This window comes from Apaloderma vittatum, unplaced genomic scaffold (genome assembly GCF_000703405.1).
Source record: "Apaloderma vittatum isolate BGI_N311 unplaced genomic scaffold, ASM70340v1 scaffold34679, whole genome shotgun sequence".
NCBI classification, from domain to species: Eukaryota; Metazoa; Chordata; class Aves; order Trogoniformes; family Trogonidae; genus Apaloderma; species Apaloderma vittatum.
Window position 1 is genome coordinate 4,999 of NW_009736462.1, and position 20,337 is coordinate 25,335.

Here is a 20,337-nt window from a genome sequence, read left to right on the forward strand (position 1 = left end):
CCCAGAGGGGTGCGATAGCGGAGTCTGGGTTGTGTCTTCCCCTTCTGGGTGCAGAATCAGTGGCTCTGGCTTGTTAAATGCTGATTTAAGGAAGAGGATGGGAAAACTGGACCAAGATGATTATAAATCAGCTACACCATTCTAAGTTGTTTGGGGAGTTCGTGTGCGAAAAGACCTAAAGGGGAAAATTTTCATTAATTACTTTGATACAGTGGCTACAATTTTGCTTTAATAAAAGTAATCTCACAAAAGAATGAGAACCCGTAACTGCAATACAGCTTCTCTTTGCTCTTACGTACAAATCAGGTCATTAGGCTAGAAAGATACTCTTAAGTTCAGTTCTGATTAGTAACAGCTCGAGCTGCACTTTTTATAGGCCAGCATAAGCAGAACTGCTATTCAGTGTCCGTGTTTGAACAAACATTGCAAAGTTTGATTCCAGATGCAGCTGAAACTATTTTACTTAAGTGTAGATGTCTGTGCAGCCTGCATAATTTAACTGTGTCAGATAATGAAAATTATATTTATATGTTAAGATACATCTTTTTTTCTGGACTTCCAGCCATTACTTCTGATCTAATAATTTTTTTCTTCACTGTATGTTTTACAATTTTTTGCTCTGTTTTCATTATAACTGGAAAGAAGCATGTATAGTACTTGTATGTGCAACCTGAAAGTTGTCTAGTTATTACTTTATTACCTTATCCTTCTGGCTTTATGCTTTACCTGTAAATCTAATGCTTTAGTTGAGTTGCACTAAAAATACATAGTTTTGCAAAGAAAGTTACTCTTATATCCATATCTTTTAATTTGGTACTTATGTGGGGCTTTTTGCGATAGTTCTAGCATGACTGGTAATTGGTTTTTGAAATTTAAGTAATTGAAGACATTATTGTAAAATATATACACTTTCATTTCATGACCTGTGGTAGGTTAGGGATTATATTTAACTGTGAAACCTCCTAAATGTGGCAGGTGGCACACAGATGAGCAATGCAGATACAGTCTACAAATAGCAAGTTACTTGAGCGATAATTTAAGACTTGGTAAATAGAAATGGGTTGGTCTTAGGGCGTGTGGGATCAGTTTTAGGCAGAAGGAGAAGAGCAGGCATTAATGTGTTTTTTTTTCTTTCTGTAATGTAACACCTTGGACTTAGCCTCAGTGTTCCCATGATAACTATAGTTCTGACTCCTCAGTGTTTGTATGATGCCCTTTTAATGAAATTTCATGCTCTGCAATAGCCAGGCTTAAAAGCTCCTTGTGCTGTTAAGGAGAGACAGCAGGCACCAGACAGCTCTGTTCCCTTCTGTGTAAGTGTGGAGTGACATGTCCCGGGTGGCAGAATGATTAGAATGTCAAATTGAGGTTTGAATCCTGCAGCTAACTGCTTTCTAGGAGGTGTATGTGGATGTGTTAATACACATGGGCTTTTTAAAGCGGTGTTATTTACTATCTACTGCAGAAATACACTATTGGGAGACATTAGGTATAAAAACACAATTAAGAGGCTTAGCAATATGGGTCTCCTCCAGCCTTTAAGCTGCATCTATCCTGAATATTTTGCCCTTGCTGGGAGACAGCCTACATGCTTGCAGCTGCAGCCTGTCTCTCAGCTGCAGTCAGCCTCATAGAATATTGATCACCTTTCAGTTTTATTTATTCATGTTCTACCCAGACAGTGCCTCTTCATCTCTAGGGGACTACACCTTGGCAAAAGTATTTTCTGTGTACTTGGTAGTAGCATAGTTTTGACATTAACACTTAGGTTCTCTGAGCTGCTTTGAAGTTCCTTACTCTAAGGTATCACATAGTCTCTGTATCAGTTTATTCCTAGATCAGCCCTATCTGGTTTCTGCTAACTTTAGTGCAAGAAGACTTTGATACAACATTGAAAATAAAGGTTGATTTAAAGCATCTCCCAGCTTGTCTCTAAGGGAACTTAGCACAGTTAAGCAGTTCCATAATGTTGACAGAAGAAAAAATAATTAAAAAACCACTGAATTCAAAGGCACAAGAAGGTTCTCCAGTCTGTGTGATGTTCTAGAAAATGTACTGTATGACAGTTCTGAGTAAACTGTAGTCGATAATTGCATTCAGCATGTGGGTTTTTCTTTTGCAGAACACCAGCTCCGTAACTGTGCCAGAAACGCTGTTGTTTGTCTCAACCCTTGACGGAAGCTTGCATGCTGTCAGCAAGAGGACGGGAGCAATCAAGTGGACTTTAAAAGAAGGTGAGCAGGTGGTGTCCTGATGCCCTCTACTCAGTAAACAAAATAAAATTGATAACTCAGTGTTGTAGGGCCTGGTAAATGCTTTATTTTCTTTTTTAGTTTTGCTCTTACTCTAGAATTAAGCTGTAGTGTTTCTGGAGCCATGATTATATTTTCACTTGCAAGTCTTTTCCAGGTTTATGATTTGTGTGTTTGGGTTTTTTCCAGAATGTTTAAGTTGTAGTGGAATAATTGGTAGGTATTGTGTTTATGGGAATGAGTGCAGTATAAGCAAGCCTAGAGCAGAATAGATGTCGAATGAGAGTGTCAGCTGGTAGAACTAGTGGCAGAAGGCTGGCACGATTCTATCTCTGGAATACCCTCCATTCACTGGAGCAGTGGATATCATGCAAACCTCAGGTGTTTTTATCTATAATAGTTGTTTAGGAACAGCATAGTTTATTAAATAAAAGAACTGCACTTTTGTAAAGAAATTTAACATTGCTCAGTGACTGGAAGTGATTTGTAATTTTAATTAGTGAGCAGAGATAACTGGTTTTGTCTTCATGAAAAAATTAATATTTAATACAAATTTCTTTTAGTGGGACTCTGATTATGTATGGTAAAAATGATAGTGGCTCTTACTCTTCACTTCTGGAAATAAATGAGAAAGCAGGTCAAATGGAAAAGAGTCACCATGGTTGCACCATTCTGTCCTCTGTTTTTAAACCTGATGGCAGTCTAGCAGGTGAGCTGAAATGGTAGGAGTATCTGCAGTACAAGCCAGTTGTTCGTACTTGTGAAGCCATTCCTATTTGAATGTAAATCAACCAGACAAAAAGTTAACTTCACAAATGAGCAAAGGATGCTGTTGTAGCCCCCTTTGGAGTAAAAAGGGGTCAGCAAGTATGTTCTTGAAGGATCTTGGTTGATAGGTGTGATTACATTTTCTGCCTGCCTCCTCTGTAAATTTAGACTTTTCCCTGAACAGAGTGAAGGAGAAAAGGTTATCAGCCTTCTCCTTTATTGTTGCTGTAGACCACTGCAATGTTAAGAGAAGCTTACTGGTTTTTGCTTGTCGTTCAGCTGACATGAACATAACACTGCATAGTCCTGTCCTAGAGGAATATTGTAACTGGCATTTGTTTGCAGCCAGACCTAGTAAGTGGCAAAAGGTTTTTTGAGGAAGAAATGAACGGACTTTAGTAATGAAAAGGACCTTGGTTAGAGCGTATTGCTCAAGGAACTTCCCTTGTTTAAAAAAAGAATTGTTGCAAAACTATTGTTGGTACAGTAGAACTGCCACACTGGATAGTCGAGTTTTATGGGACTTCTTTTTTGTCTCTCTTGTTAACTGTGTGCTGTTCTGCATCTTATGTGTGTGAGGTATGTTCACGTCCTTTTTGCAAAGCACTTCCTCTTTGTTTCTGTGTAATAGGACAAGAGGGCCAATGACATAAAAATACTGGTAGTTATCATTGTTACAAGATGCTTCGTAAGTTAACTTAGTTAAGTGTACATGGAACACAGGCCTATATATATAAATTGGCAAATTAATTTCTAATTGGAGGGGATTTTATTTTTACAGAACTTATTTGTTGCTGCTCACCCTGTGGGCTAGAAGCCCAACAAAGATGCAGCAATGTTGGAAGCTAATAGCCCATGGAAGTCCTCACCATCTTGCCGTGCAAAATCCCTGGAGGGATTTAATAGTGCAGAATCCAGTATTAATATTGGTGTATAAACACAGGTGTTGGGTGCCCTCTGTCAGCAACGTGCTTGTGTTGTTACAGAGAGTTACCCGGCAGGGAGCTGCGTGCTCTGCAAGCAGTGTTCTTGCAGGTGCCATTTTCCTCTGATTATCAGTGAACCAGGTGTTGCAGTTCATGAGCTTTGAGACGTTGTGGAGGTCACCCTGAGTACTGCAGTGGCATTCATCAGGAAGAGAACGTTTTAGTACTGCACTTAAGCAGCAAGGTATTTAACAAAGGGCAATTCACGTACGTTTTATTTTCACTGGGGAGAAAACCAAGGCAATGTTCATTATCAGGCAGTACTTAAACAAACATGAAAATCTTGCCCTGTGTGGTTTGTTTCAATTTAGCACTGCGGCTTATCTTAGGTACACAGAGTAAATGAGCCATTGGTTATCACCACAATAATATGTTTGGGTTTCCTGCCTTCATGTAGTGCTGGCAAGAAGGGCTGTCGGAATACTTGTGCTCGCCATAAAACAGGCAGAAAAATGGGTCAGTTACTAATAGGACTCTCCAGCAGCTGCTGTTACATGCAGGTAACAAAGTAGACAGTGATCGAGATGGTGATGAGGAGCTGGTTGGCAAGGCAGAATCTGAAGAATGCTTTTCTCCTTAATAGCAGACTTCTAAATTCACAATTCTGATTTCAGTGTGAGCTTTAAGAATGGGATTTTAAGACTGTCCTGTTCCCTCACATCTTTGTAAAAACCATCCTATAAGTCTTTGTTAACTTGAGAGTTTAAGTTAATGAGCCTGATATTGAACTTTGAGATGTTAAGAATGTAATGTTTCCAGACAGTCAATTCTGTTTCCTTCTGTGCTGTTTAAAGTGATCTCTTTCTTTTCACACACCAAGTCCTTAAAAGCTTTTTCCCTAAGAGCTAATTCAGAGTGATTTTCCAGAGCATATATGTTTGGGTCTAGATTTAGAGCCAGCAGAAATTTTGTTATCTTCAGTTCTCTGTAGCAATCAAAAAAAGATGGCCCACACGCAGTTTAAAAGTTCTTGATTTCTGATACCTTACTCATAACCTATGGACTTCAGTGTGCTAGTCGTGATAAGACAAAGGAATAAAGACTGTATCTATTAATGGTGTGCAATATGTAGATTTTAAAGGGCAAATATGAGATCTATAGGTTGTGCTTTAATAACTGTGGTTACTCCCAGGCAAGAAGAAATATCTTTCTGCATAGCTGTAAATTAGTAAGAATTGTCAGAACAAAACAGCAAATTCCAAAGGATAATTTGTTAGTATCTCTAACCTCATTTACTGTAATTGCAGTACAAGGCAAGGGCGACATGATTTTAAATTGGCCCGTTAGCCCAAATCTTATGGCAGGGCCTCAGGTCAGGAAACCGTTTTTTTCCAGCTCATCCCAGTGGGGCAGTGACTTACTCATTTGCTGTTTCAGAATCTCCCACTTCTCCTTTTCAGTCGTTGGTTCTCCCTAAGGGCACAATACAGTGATGAAAATATGCAACTCTGTTTTGTGCCTTAAAAAAGATGTGGTTTTTGAGCAAAGGGCAAATTTTATCTTATTGGATATTTGTGAAATATGGAGAAAAGTTAAATGCACCATATTTAGCGTTATGGTTAGAGTTTCAAAAATTGTTGTATATATGCCTTTTTTCCATGTAGGTATGCAAAATATGGGTTAGAATTATTTCAGAATGGTCTGAAATGTGTCATACTCTTCTGCCCACTCACAAGCAAATTATACAGGCACAAATATTTTCTGGCCATGATGCAACCAAAACTGTATTGGGACATCTGCCTGCTGCCAGGTCAGAATGTTGATTTCAAGAAAGCCTAACTGAGCCAAATAATTTACTAAGTTACTGGACTGTCATTATGGTAACAGGTTTCTCATAACTGCTGTACTTCTCAGAGTTCTAGAATAAAGCTTTATAATCTGGGATCAGCGTCCTTTTAATTCTTTTCTTTTTCTTGACACAGTTACTTTACAAATCTTTTCATTCACTTAGAGGCACTTACAGGATGCTGTCCTGCTTCCTAGCTCACCTCCCCCTTCCCCATGCGCCGTAGTTGTTTGAACATCTTTATTTTCTTAGTCTGGAAAGTGAAAAGCTTTTGGACAGCATATTGTACCAAAAGCTTTATGTAGGACATTGCAAGAAGTTGGCTTTTCCTCTGCTGCAGGGAATGGAAGCTTAAGGGAGAGGCAATTGTATTTTAAATTACGTTTTCTCTGGAAAGGTGTTTTTTTTTCCGATATGGAATACTTACTGCTTTGTTCAGTGGTTATCATCGCTGTTGTTGGTATTGGAACAGACTGGCCTTATTAGAATGACTTGCCTAATTACAGGGAACTGCAGTTCAGGGAAATTTTGAAAGCAGGATTACGTGGTTCCAGTCTTGGCGTGTTAACACTTGAGTGCTGAGCTGTTGAAGAGAAGATAAGGCGTCGGTTCTCTGACTTTTGCAAGAGCTTTTTCTGTTTGACCCATTGTGGAGCAAAAGTTGTCTTCATTTATAAGATGACTCATTCTTTTACTAGTCTGTATTCAAGCATATGAAAACTACTGTAAAACCTGACAACAATAAAGATTCTCTTTTTATCTGAGTTCTTATTTCAAAATAAACTTTCAAATGAAGTTGGAAAATGTCCCAACCCACATGAAAGAGAATGTGAAGAGTTCATTGTCTGTCTTCAAAGTCTCTTCACACAGCTACAACCTTAGCTCGAGATCAAAACCTGTTAGGAAAATGGAAAAAATTATATCACCCCAGTAGCTAAAAATGTAAGAAATGGCTCTCCACAGCCCATCTTTCAGGTGGATGATGCTAGTAGTGAAAGAATTTCTTTCACTTCAGCAAATGAACTACTCCATGGGTTTGCTCACTGCGAATAGCCTCGTGCTTGGAAGCGAATCAGAGACTGGTACTGTTTTCTAACAGTTCATGTACAACACTTCAGTGTTGCAGGAAGCCATCAGAATAATCAGTGGTTTGGTTCATGTGCCAGTAAGTACTAAAAGAATTTCCTGCTGCTTTGTAATAACATCTTAATCTGTTCCATCTACCACCTTTTTATCATTGTTAGTAAATCAAATTTCAGTTACTGAGAAAACAAGTAAAAGCATTTTTTTCCACTTCTGATGAAGCACTGTTGTTCTTGATACTGAAGGCATGATGCTGAAGGAAAGCGTAAGGACTTTCTCCTGGGCATGATGGGTGTGTACAGTGCCTGCTGGACAGCTCGAGACTTGTCATGGGGCTTTCATTCGTGTCTTCTGCTATGGAGAGTGCTTTGGAATAACTCACTAGAGAAATTGAAAAGACATTCGTGGGATTTCTGCATTGTTTATTAGCGTACATTTGTTGATGGAATTGTTATAAGTAACATTTTTCTGACTGCTTTCGGAAATACAAGCCTGGAGGTAGAAGTTTAATGCAAGTAAATATTGTACACATATGTGTGGGAGGTCTGTGGGTTTTTTGGTAAAAGTAGATTGCCTAGTCTTAGAAAATTAAGTGTAGTCAGGCTGTTAGTCCAAAAATCCTGTGCTGTTTTATTATTAATTGTATTTTGGGGGCAGAGACTCTCCTGCAAATGTCATGGACAAACCAGGATCAACTAGTAGAAAATATAATCTACCTTTTGAAATTTCCTGTATCTGTTCACGTTTTCCTGAGCATTCTTTGACAAAACTAAACAAACAAACAAACAAAAAACCCCAAAATAACACTAACCCAAAAACTGAAATAATAATGTGTGTGAGGAAATTGCATTCTGTCCTGTTTCACTGTAGAATGTGTGTTGTCTTGTGTCAGTAACAGTGCAGTTAGAAAATTTGAAACTTGATTCAGATTACATTGTAATTTCAGATTACATTGTAATTTCATATAACTTCACACCTCTATTTAATTCAGAGAAAAAGCAGTCCTTCTATTAAAATTAAATGTTTTCTGAAGATAATTGTTCTCTTATGCCTTGCCTAAGCTATCTAGAAAGTGATTTTAAAGAAAATCTGCCTTACTATACTTAATGTATATGCAGTCAGTTACCATTTCAAAAACAAGATGTGCAGCTTTGTTATCACTAGTGATTGTACACAGTGAGTATATAAACTTGATACCTGTCTGCTTTTAGTAGTTCAACCTAGCAGTTCAGCTCCAGAGTTAAACCAGTTTAGGTAATGGTCATGTAATACTTTTTTCATGCTTGCTTTTCTTTACTGATGGAGAGATGATGTTGTAAGTCACCATGTGTTGTGTTAGATATCGTAAAGCTTGTGGAATGCTTGAAGCAACCACTGAGCAATAACTGGCCTGTAGTCAAGTGTAGGGATGCAGCAGGGGGCGTCCCTCCTGAAACCAATTTCTTCACACAAGGGATAGAAATGAGTTGCTTTCTGCAGTTAATGCAGTAAAGGTCTGACTAAGCAGCGTGGCCTGTAGGCACAGATATATAACGACGAATCATTTGGCTCCTTTGTTTGAATATTAATTATTCTTAGGCCCTTTTTGATGTGTACTTGAGTTCTCAATAAGTGGAGTTTATGATACAATGTGGAGCTCTGCACTTGCATGGCGTTCCAGTTTTATACCAGTGAACAGCGGTAATGGTGATAATTCATGATTAAGAGAAAAATCGCTCAAGATAGGTACTGCTGCTCTCTTGTCTTCTATGACTATGTGGCACTGCCTAGGACTGTTAAGAGTTCCAGCTAAACTATCTCAGCGTTTTTGATGCCCTGTGTGTGAGACTCAGAGTCTAAGATGAGTAGGCTGTGTTGTGCCCTCCAGTGGGTTTACCGAGTTCAAGGATTTAAATTGCCAGTATTTTTTTTCCCTTTATGCAGATCCTGTACTCCAGGTGCCAATACATGTGGAAGAGTAAGTCTGTTTCCTTTATCTTGTTTACTGCTCATTTGATTGTCACTGACGTCTTGAAATTTGGTTTATTTTGAACCAAAACGATGTGTGTTCTAGAAAAGTTGCATACCTTGCGTAAGTCAATTTAACGTGGTTTAGAGAGCAGATACAGAAAGGATATAATTCTCTTAGTTGTAGCACTAAGAAGAAACACCCTGTTTATAGACTTGTTTTGAGCCCTTGCTCAGGTGTAGAGATGGAGTGAGCTAACCCTGCCGCAGTCTTCACTGAGAAACTTTGAAAATGACGGAAACAGCTCGGGTGGGATCTCGGGGGTTAGTACTTACTCTCTTCAAACAAAAGACTAAAAATAGCGAAGCGTAGGAAACTTCAACCACCGCCACTACCAGAATCTTCAAATGAAACCCTCAGGCTGCTACTTCAGAGTAGTTCCTCCAGCATAGCAATCTCACATTTAACTAGAAAATTTCGGGCTTAAACTTTGTCTCTGAAGTCAGTGGTAACATTATTTCTCTTTTGTGGTTTGTTTTTGATGTTGGGTCTTGGGGTTTTTTTTCTGTAGTTTGAGAGAGGGAGTTTGCCTTTATGTCTCCGATTTACTTAGTTCTGGCAACTCTTTTATTGCTCCTGGCCTTCCTTATGCTCTCTGGCTTTGCTTATTTTTTTGATTTGTTTTTAATTCTGTGGAATTTTAAAAGCATATAGATCTTGTTTAAAAACTTTCACCTGAGTGATTGCCTGGCACGTTAAGATCTTTGAATTTTCAAACAGATTAGTAATCATGTTAGATCAGTTCTGAAACATCTTTATATTTTTTTCATTTTCACAAATGAAACTTCAAAAATGGATAATTCAAAGTAAAAAAATAATGTCAGATCTCTCTAAATCCTGTACTGACCATATTTGCTTTCCTCTTCTATGAGAAGCACAGTACATTTTTTTAATTATTTATAACTGCTACTTAAATCCTAGACCAGCATTTCTTCCAGACCCAAACGATGGCAGTCTGTATACTCTTGGTGGCAAGAATAGTGAAGGCTTGACCGTAAGTATATTTTTTATATTCTCTCCTCCGATAATTTTTAGAAAAGTGCTCTGATCAGACTCGCACAAGGACTAATTGCCCAAGGGAACTTTCTACTTTCTAGACAGTGAAGTTTTTTTGGGCTTGTGTTCTGTGTAATGGAAGCATACCAGTTTCTTGGAAAGGCTTCATCAGAGTAGCCAAAACCCAGCTGCCTGTGCCAGTGGCAGGATGCAAGTTTTTGGAACAACAGTGCCCTGCGTTGTGTTGCAGAGTGCACCTTTGCAGTGTGAAAACATTTTTATTAGACTAAAAAGTTGCCATCTTTCCTGTGATTTTCAGGAAATAATTTTTGCTTGAAACTCTTGCTAACATATGTTTTGTCCACTTGTACTATTTTTTTTTTTTTCTGCAACTTGCTAAAATAATGATGATGACAGTTAAAATTTATGTGGTCTTATCCAAATACTGAATAGTTGCTGTACAATTTGTTGGGAAAAGTTTACCCAGAATGATACAAATCAAATAAGTCACTGTCACCCAAATACTTAATTTTTTAAAACCATCTGCCAAAAAGCAGGATTGTTATGTGTTCTGTGCTGACACCTTTAAAAGATGTTTTTATAAGATCTATTAGGCAGACAAGAATGCTGAACCTTTTCTAAATAGTCACCAACACATGTAACCCACAGATATTAGCCAACATTTGCCTTCTATCTTTAAAGATTGTGGTGATACTTGGGCAAAATGTTTGGCTTCCCACAAGTTTCTTTTCTCTGGCAGCTGCTATGATTTCCCTCAAAAACTTGAATATTGTTAAATATTTTAGGATTTGCTCACCACTCCCTCTGCCCCCTGGTACAGCCAGATCATAACTTGCAAATGATTCTTTGCTGAGAGTCCAGGAAGCAGAAGTCTGCTTGAATCTATTCCTTTATTCTGTAATCTCCTCTTTTTGAATTAGAGTAATTTAATTTCTGTTTAGAATTACTATTTTAAAAGTTTTAAGCAAGGGTGGAGTAATTTTAGCATATTTAAGTAACATCAGCAAAGGCTGGATCTTTACTGTTGGTGCAGCTTGTTTATTACTCCTGTGACCTCGTCCTAGTAAGTGTCTCTTAAAACTGAAAAAGAATCGTCACCCAGTCTGTAAGTGTAATGCAGGCTTGGCAGGATCTCAGGAGCTGCAGCTGGAGTGGCTTCACCCTCTCAGCAGTTTCATTTGCCTGAAGATATCTGGCTTTATGTTGCCGTACGGTCCTGTGGAGAACTGTTTTATAGTCGTTATGCGTGAGGCAATTAAACCACGGTATGTTAAAGCCCAGACGGTTTATAAGGGATGATGGTAGACCTTGAAACCACGGAGTCTTGGCCTCCAACCTTCTCAGCTGCAAGCAGCTCTTCCATTCCAGGTGGATTTCTCCTGTTGTAAACTCAACTGAGACAGACTTCTCTTGGTTCAGGGTTTGCAGAGCAGAGCCTTGACCTGAAATTATGACTTCTCAGGCACTACAATAATATTAAACAAACCAAAAAAACCTATCATTTGAGATTTCTGAAGTTTTCTGACCACCCTTTTCTGTGGACAAACGTGAAAACTATCATACTGATGTGGACAAGCTTTTATTGTTGTGTTGGTTTTTTTTCCCTAGAAACTTCCGTTTACTATCCCAGAGCTGGTGCAGGCATCTCCCTGTCGCAGTTCGGATGGGATCCTGTACATGGGTGAGCACAATTTTTACCTCTTTCAGGTTGTAAAATGTTCAGCAACTACAACATTTAGAGACCCCCAGACAGACTGCATGGAGAAATGCTTTGTTTGCCTATTAATTACGATTTTTCATGAACCTTCCTGATTAAAGTCTGATTAATATAGAATTCAACTACTGTTGGAAGATTTAAAAACAAAAACTTTTTCTGAAGGACGAAATGGCTTTTTTAAGCAATGAATAGCCCGTATGGGGATTCTTGATTTCCTGAGATGCTACCTGTCAACAAAATGTGATTTCTACTTAAAATCTTCTTACACTTGTAAATGTCATTGCCTGACAATTACAATTAAATTAAAAATCCCATTGCAATGTGGTTATGATTTCAGGTAAGAAGCAGGATATTTGGTACGTGATTGACCTTATGACTGGCGAGAAGCAGCAAACCTTGACCTCCTCATTTGCAGAAAGTCTTTGCCCATCAACATCCCTCCTGTATCTCGGGAGAACAGGTCCTATGCTTTCTTTTGCTGCAGCTCAGGAGAAAATGTGGTTGTGGTGGTGGTGTTTTTGACTTGTAACAAATGACCTTGTGATCAGTTCAGGTCTTCAAGTTTATTTCTTAGAAAAACTTCTGTCATTTTACTTTTAGACCATATGCAGAAAAATTATTGCCTCTTCATAGCAGCAGAAAGATTTTAGGTTTTTAAACTTTGGCAGTATTCTTCTTGTTGACTACGGTGTCTGTAGCTCTGTTTAACAGTCCAGTAGCGGCTGTGAACCCAAGTTTGCTCTGGGACATACAGCTTTTATAAAAACTGTTTAAAGAAAATAGAGATATAGCCAATCCACTGGGATTGCAAATGCAGTATTCTAAATAACTGTTCAAATGAGCACCATATAGGTGTTGACTAGTAAAAAGAAAGTGTTATAGACTTGTTCTTTCATCTCTGTATTAATGTGTTCTTTAAGTGTGACTGTTCAGTTACAGATCACAGTATGCTGAATTTTAGAATGCAGGGTTTGGAAACTTGTAGTAAAAGTGCAGCAGAAGAAGCTGGGCAATAAAAACAAAGTGCTGGTAACAGGGGCAGTAACTCAGGAACTGTTCTGAGATCCCTGCAGATCGCTGTACGAGTGGATTGGTTATTATCTTTTAACAGCTGTGAAATGTTAATTTATCAAGAGTGTTGGGGAAAACGAAATGCAGAGAGCAGTAGGTGGTGTGTGTGTGGTGTTTTGAAGAGTGTCTCGCATTTGAGATGATTGATTCTGTTCTCTCATAGGTTTTTTTGCTTCACAGACTGTATATTTTTTAACAGAGTACACGATCACAATGTATGACACCAAGAAGAAGGAGCTGCGCTGGAATGCCACGTATTTCGATTATGCAGCTACTCTGCCTGATGAAGACATAAAATACAGTAAGAATTCAATTTCTGTCTTGTTTTGTTTTGTTATTTTCCCCAGATATTAGCTGTGGGGTTTGCATACAGGCAGAAATACTTCAGGTTTTTTGCTGTGCTTGATAGGTCACACTCTCGGATTTTTGTGCCACTGGTAGACATCTGCCAGCCTTTATCCTTTTACATGATGTAATATCTGGAGCCTGGGGTAGCTTCAGGTAAATTTAATCTAAGAAGGTGCAGCTCATGAAGATACGACTCTTTAAAGTTTAGAGAATAAAGGCAGTAGAGGAAGCAAACCGAAACTGTGGTGCACGCCCAGCAGAAGCTGGGGTAGTGCCATTGCATTGCAGCTGAACTTGTGTCAGCCTAATTCTGACACTGATTTGCTCATCAGCCACTCCTTTGCCATGGAAGATGTAAGCGACTCCACAGTCAATGTAAGGCTTGAACTGTTAATATGCATTAAAATTGCATGTCTGTGGCAATTCAGGTAATGTCCCACGTATTCCTGTGTTGCAGAAATGTCACACTTTGTGTCTAATGGAGATGGACTGGTGGTGACCGTAGACAGCGAGTCTGGGGACGTCCTGTGGATTCAGAATTACGCTTCTCCTGTGGTGGCTTTTTACATCTGGCAACGTGAAGGCCTACGGAAGGTTATGCACACTAACGTGGGGATAGAAACTCTGCGGTACTTGACGTTCATGTCTGGGGAGGTTGGACACATTACCAAGTGGAAGTACCCTTTCCCAAAGGAGACAGAGACCAAGAGCAAACTGACGTGAGCATGAGTATTCCTGTTCTCATTGTCTACTTGACCTTATTTATATGCTTTCAGTTAAGGGTTGTTCTAGGAGTTTCAAGGTGGTGAAAAGAATACGTAAAAGCTGCTCTAGTTCTTCAGCCTTTATTTTATATCATAGCTGATCATTTACTGTCTTAAAGACAGAGACAATAAAGCCTCAAATCTCTCATAAACTTACAAAATGTATATTCATTAACTCTTACCGGATGTTCTGTATTGAATAGTATCTTACAATGTGGAACCAAATTTTTTTTTACAATGTGAAGCCTTTCACATTATGAAAAAGGCGCGTAGGATCTTGGCAAATACCACTTATTGAATAATTCAGCAATAGGACATGAGTTACGTGAATTGAGTAATTATGATGTGAATAATCAACTAACAGTGCTTTCATAATTATAAAGAATGGCTTTATAAATCAGTACTTAAAATAATTTTACAGATGCAGGCTTTTCAAGACATAAATATCGATGATTTGAGAAACTCCTGCATTAGTTCTGCAGGATTGTGTTGCCAGGGTTTTAGGTAAGATGATGAAACATCCATTTACCTACTTGTTTCTGACACTTACTGTTTTTTTCCAGACCAACTCTATATGTAGGGATGTATGCGTCACCATCAATGGTGCATGAAGGAGTAACTGTTGTGGTAAGTTGGGAGCTGCAGGAGTTGAATTACACCTGATGAAAAGGCCTTTACAGAACTAGTACCATCCTGGGTTTAAAAAAAAAGTTGAAAGGGAAACATAGGTAAAAACATATTAAAAAAGACAACTTTGCCAAAGTCAAGTGGGGATGGGATCTAATTAAAATAGAAGACACTGTACATCTACAGAGATGTGGTTTTAAATTGCAGATTGCTCTCAAGACGTGTAGCGAATTAAAACATTACGCAGTAAGCCTTAGAACGCATGACCGTATTTCAGAAATCATGTCAAATGCTGCAGAGAAGTAACTGTGGCTCATCAGGAGCTGTGCCAGGCAAGACCAGAGGTTGCTGTATGGGAATGGTGATGTGTCATCATTAATGTTAAAATTGTCATTTTGTTCATCAGAGTAACTCCCCATAGATAGGAAACGGCATCGTAGTTTTGTTTTGCTCACACTGTGGCTGTCCGGGGAGGAAATCAAGATCCTGTTTAACTTTTCTAAAAATGAGGGAGCAATCTCATCCCCTAGGCAACGTGTAACTTAGAAGGTCTAAAGTCCAAGGTTGTTGAAGCAGTTGCTGAGGGCATACTGGCAGTGTTTATTTATAGTGACTTTGCTGCCAGTAATTTTTGCTTGCCCACCGATTTTGACTTCCCTTGTTTTATTTAGTTGCTTATTAAATACTATGGGGCACAGTGCTTCCTTAGTTGTAACGATACTCTCTCTTTCCAGCCCCGTGGCAGTGCCATACCCTTACTAGAGGGTCCAAAAACAGAAGGAGTCACAATTGAGGACAAGGGCGAGTGTGTTATCACCCCCAGTACGGATGTCAAGTTTTCTGGCAGACTGAAAGACAAGAACAAACTGAACTACTGGAACCACTGGCTTTTAATCGGTACAGCGGGGTCGCGTTGCCACCTGCAGGACAGTTCCCATCCCAAGCTCAGAGCTGCTTTTCAGCTGCTGCGAATCAGTCACTAGGACTGCCTGAACCCAGGCAGTAATTATTGAATTCTAGTAGTCATTTCTAATTCGTCCTCATTTGCGTATGAATTAATGTCTTTAAGTACACGACTTCATCCTGTTCTTCCCAAGCCCCCTGCTTTATTCAGAAAAAAAATAGCTCAGTATGTGAGACGTTGTTTACTGTTTATTTGCCTCCTCCTTCAGAAAGTGGCATAGATAAGTTATTATTTACTGTAAATATTGTATTCTTGTTCCTTAGGATTGTTTTATTTTGCATAACGTTACTTTAATTCTCCAGATCTGGATCAGAAGGTCATGTTTTCCACATTTAGCAAATGGAGGATTAAGACACTGAAGCTGAAGTTGATGAAGTGTCAGCCTGTTCTGTGTGTCCCAAATCCTAAAATTTTTGAATTGACTTTTTAAGGCATTTACAGTTTCTCTTCAGAACTGAAGAATTGTCTGAAGTTAGGTTTTAATTAATACAAGTTTATAATCAAGTGATACATGCCATAGGATCTGTGGCAGGGATGGGGTGTAACTTTCAACACTTTTAAGTGACACCTTTCGCTTCCTGGGACCCCTTTCTTTGTTGATACTGGTCTGCTCAGAGGGCAAGATTTGAGCTTTGGTTTTGTGATGTTCTCAAGCCTTTTGTAAATCAGCTTCAGCAAAGATGTTGAAATCAAGAAAATCCTTAATAAAAAAGGACAACTTTTTATTTCAACAAATGTGTTTTATTTGAAGGGCATCATGAAACACCATTATCTGCCCCTACAAAGATCCTGGAGAAGTTCCCAAGCAACTTACCTAAGAGGCCTGAAAATGTGATTCCTGCTGACTCTGATAAAGCCAAAATTGAAGAGGTTTGTGATGAGAATAATCACCGTACTGGATGATAGAAGAATATAAAGGAGTGGAAATTAGGGAAGGACTCAGAAGGAGATCTACATGGAATTACTTCACATTTTTTGTGTCAGATTTTCATATATTGAGCATGTAGAATCGCTGGTAGGATGATGTGTCATTCTTTATTTCAGAATTAGGGCTTTTAAGCTGCTTTTTTTTTTCACATGCAAAACTTGTTTGACTTTGGTGGGGTTAGAAATTATTAAAAATTATTTAGCAGAAAGGTTAGTGTATAAATGTTCCATTACCCACATAGATATCGAGCTAAAAGAGCTTCCTGTGCCTCTTAGGTTATTGACATCGTTGAAGGTACCTCGACAGAAGTGCCGCCTGCTGTTCCAAAGGATATTGAGGAGAAACCTGCTCGGCCTGTCCCGCGGCCAGAGGCTCCTGTGGACTCCATGTTGAAAGACATGGCCACGATCATTCTCAGCACTTTCCTGCTTGTGGGCTGGGTGGCTTTTATCATCACTTACCCAATGGTAATGCTCACTTAGTTTGATGTGCTTTTGAGTTTTGGGAAAGTCAATAATATTTTACAGCCCAAGAAATGATACAGGAATTAGAAAGTAGCACACTACAGCTTTTTTTCCCCCTCCGTACAGACGTGCAGTGGGTAGCAGAGGCTACAGATTTGACGTAATGGTGATTTCTCTGACCCTGTGTGTGCCAACTCTGGAGATACTTTTTTCCATCCCACCAATGCTGTGTTGCTCTTTTCATGGACAGGATCTTAACACCATTGGCTTCATTCCTCTCTTCCTCCTTCATCTGAACCACTGTCAGGTTTTCCAGCTTTTGGATCAAAGCCTTTATCGTCTGTGCTTTAAAGACACCTAAGCAACCTAGTAACAGTTAGCTTTTGCCGTATTAACCAACCTGTGTGATTTCTAAGCTTTGCAGTGGAAGTTCAGAATGAAACTGAAAGTTCCCCAGCCTACTTGACTGATAGTGTCATAACAAGAGAGTTTTCCTCCCACCTTTTGGAGGTGGCTGCTCCAATAGCTGTAGAGTTCCCTTTTGTGACACGAATGTAACAACTTCGCTCCACTGACGGAACTGAGGTCCTTTCTCACAGAGTGTGCATCAGCAGCAACAGAGGCAGCATCAGCTGGAAGAGAAGATACAGCTCTTGCAGCAGCAGAAGCTGCCCTTTCGTGCTCCCAGTGATCTACCCCCAGAAGCGGATTTCTTGGACACCTCCTGTGGGCGGACAGAGAGCTCAGCCACCAGCACGCCAAATATGTCCCCCAGAGCATCAAACCATTCTGCCTATTCCAGCATCTCCACGTCTGACGTTGGGAGCTGCCTCTCCACTGAGCAAGAAGAGGGAGGTAAAGTTGTTCTGCTGTATTTTATCCTGAATCTCTGTATTTCCCCAGTCCGTATGATGATAGAGCATAACAATTAAAATACTGGTTGATGATGCCTCATAGATCAGGAAGTTGGAAAGGCCCAGCGTTCTCATTTAGCCTGACCATTTGCAAAGCACTGCAGGTGTGCCGTGCCCTGACTGAGCAGGATTATTTCCTTTACACAAATATGCAGTTCAGAACTGCTGTCTGACAGAGGATGTTGTCCATAGCAGTATATTCCTACAACCTGGAGCCATTCTGGGGAGAGGTTCATTTAAATGAAGATATGTATTATTATGCTTAATTGGAGTCAAGAAATAGGGATTATGCAGCACAGCCCACCTTCCTGCCTGATCCTCCTGTGCACTCTTTTGCCCCTTCAGAGGTTCTTCAGGGGAACTGCTAGTAAACCCACTTCCATATTTGAGGCAGCATTTCCTAAATGCAAGAACGTGTCTGTAAAACTTTCTGTAAAACTCTACAAATGTCCGCTGAGAACCACTGACCTCTTAAACCGTCTCGAGACACAAGCTTTCCAGATCTTACGTCAGGTGTTGTGTGCAGGATGTGTTTGACTCTACGTGTTGCATTGATGATTAGCAAGATACTTTCACGTACTGGCCCAGAAGGATGTGCAGCTGTAAAAAGCAGCCTTGAACCACCCTAAACTAGTCCTTGTGTCTTGTTTTTCGTTCAGATGAAGATACAAACAAAGTGATGGTCGGCAAGATTTCATTTAACCCAAAAGATGTACTGGGACACGGAGCTGAAGGGACAATTGTGTACAGGTAGAAGACAATATGTGCATTCGAAGTTAAATAGGCCAATGAAGGTCTTATTTGCATTAGAGTTTGTGGGTTTTTTTTGTTTCATTTTGTTTTTAAATTAACCCCCCCGTATCAAATATGAACAGAAAAGAAACTTTTGAAAGAGTATTTTGCATGCGTCCCCAGTATTTGCATGCAGTGTTTCTTTACTAGCAAAAACTACTTTTCTTTAGAAATGTTTAATGACCGAATGTGTCTGTATAAGGTAGGTTTTCTGTTGTCACTCGCTTTGAATCTGCTTTGTTTACAGAGTGTAGAAGGGTGATGTGGGTTTCCTTCCTGTCTGTAGGGGGACATTTGATAACCGCGATGTTGCAGTGAAAAGAATTCTTCCCGAGTGCTTCAGCTTTGCAGACCGTGAAGTACAGTTGCTGCGAGAGTCCGATGAGCATCCTAACGTGATCCGCTATTTCTGCACGGAGAAGGACCGTCAGTTCCAGTACATAGCCATCGAGCTGTGTGCTGCCACTTTACAGGAGGTGATGGGTCACCTGCAAACCCACAGAATTTGTGGAAGTCTCCTCCCTGGAAGGCCTTGAATTTCCTTTAGCTCAAGTTGCTGAAGTGCCTGCCGCAGGTGTTGCAGTTATTCCTGCCATCACCTCTGTGACAGTTGCACATTCCTACAGCAGGGGGATTTTCCAGACCTTTACAAAGACATCCCTAACCCTGTGCTGATTAAAGGGTAGAAGCTGTTGTGCTTTGATCCTTCATGTGAAGGACTCCCTTCTAGTCATCCTCCTACTCCTGCCCTCTGCACTTGCCTCTGGAGCACAGCGCTGTACAGAATTCGAGCTCTGAATGACGTTTTAGAGGTCATCATGTTCAGGGAGAGAAAAAAAGAATAGAAAAAAACCCACCCCAGACTTTTATATGTGTTACCAATTAGCATTAGCGTGCGAGTCTAAACTCTTTTTTGGTGGTGGGGGGAAGGGGGTGTGCTTAATATCTGTGCAGGGGCTAATGATAAGCAATGTTGTCTCTGAATCTTCTGGTTTTTCTGTTGTAACCTGTAGTATGTTGAGCAGAAGGCCTTCAGTCACCATGGCTTACAGCCCATCACTCTCCTGCAGCAGACGACGTCTGGTCTTGCCTACCTGCACTCCCTTAGTATTGGTAAGCCTGCCCCTTGGTTCGGTACTGCGTGGCGAGTGGTGAGTTTTCTTACCTATAAAAAAGAGAAACTGGTCTGGTGCTGGGAGCTTATCCAGTCCCAGAAGAGAGGTGTAGAAGCTCCACCTAGTGCTGGCAGCGATAGTGTCTGTCCTTTGACACCACAGTAAAGCTCATCGTTACTGTTTGTTCAGGGCACACTGCATTTTTTGGATAGAAGTCATATCAAACACGATGGATAGTTGTGGTGGAATAAAAAAGCAATGAGCCTCTACCAAATACAGTAGTTTGAGGTTGGGACTTTAATGAACGGTAGTTCAGCCTTGTGAAAGGTCTATAATGCAAATACAGTTAGAATTTACAAATACCCTTGGAATTGCCAGGATGGGTAAATGGATGTTTTTAATAGTCCACAGGGACCTGAAGCCCCATAACATCCTCATCTCCATGCCTAATGCCCACGGAAAAGTCAAAGCCATGATTTCAGACTTCGGCCTGTGCAAGAAGCTGGCAGTGGGCAGGCACAGCTTCAGTCGTCGGTCGGGTGTGCCAGGCACAGAAGGGTGGATTGCTCCGGAGATGCTGAGTGAAGATTGCAAAGAGAACCCCGTAAGTCTGCAGCTTTCCCTCGGGCTCCCCCGGGAGGAGGCAGCACCAGCAGCAGGTGCCACAGTGCTGCAGTCACACCTTAAAATACACAGTGCGTGAGGCCTGGGGATTCCCGCTGGCTTTGAGGCG

The 20,337-nt window shown here is 40.1% G+C and overlaps 1 protein-coding gene across 1 annotated transcript in view; it reads left to right on the forward strand.

Annotated features, from left to right (window-relative positions):
• Window positions 1-2,128: 2,128 nt before the first annotated feature.
• The window catches only part of ERN1 (endoplasmic reticulum to nucleus signaling 1), a 20,344-nt gene continuing 2,135 nt past the window's right edge, over window positions 2,129-20,337 (forward strand). The window contains exons 1-16 of the mRNA XM_009876974.1: window positions 2,129-2,234; window positions 8,799-8,832; window positions 9,805-9,877; window positions 11,509-11,581; window positions 11,955-12,077; window positions 12,888-12,989; window positions 13,494-13,755; window positions 14,364-14,427; window positions 15,162-15,324; window positions 16,143-16,261; window positions 16,595-16,786; window positions 17,383-17,638; window positions 18,357-18,447; window positions 18,776-18,965; window positions 19,503-19,602; window positions 20,009-20,208. Coding sequence (XP_009875276.1) covers window positions 11,578-11,581; window positions 11,955-12,077; window positions 12,888-12,989; window positions 13,494-13,755; window positions 14,364-14,427; window positions 15,162-15,324; window positions 16,143-16,261; window positions 16,595-16,786; window positions 17,383-17,638; window positions 18,357-18,447; window positions 18,776-18,965; window positions 19,503-19,602; window positions 20,009-20,208 — 1,866 coding nt within the window. The 5' untranslated portion in view covers window positions 2,129-2,234; window positions 8,799-8,832; window positions 9,805-9,877; window positions 11,509-11,577. The remainder of the gene's footprint in view (window positions 2,235-8,798; window positions 8,833-9,804; window positions 9,878-11,508; window positions 11,582-11,954; window positions 12,078-12,887; window positions 12,990-13,493; window positions 13,756-14,363; window positions 14,428-15,161; window positions 15,325-16,142; window positions 16,262-16,594; window positions 16,787-17,382; window positions 17,639-18,356; window positions 18,448-18,775; window positions 18,966-19,502; window positions 19,603-20,008; window positions 20,209-20,337) is intronic.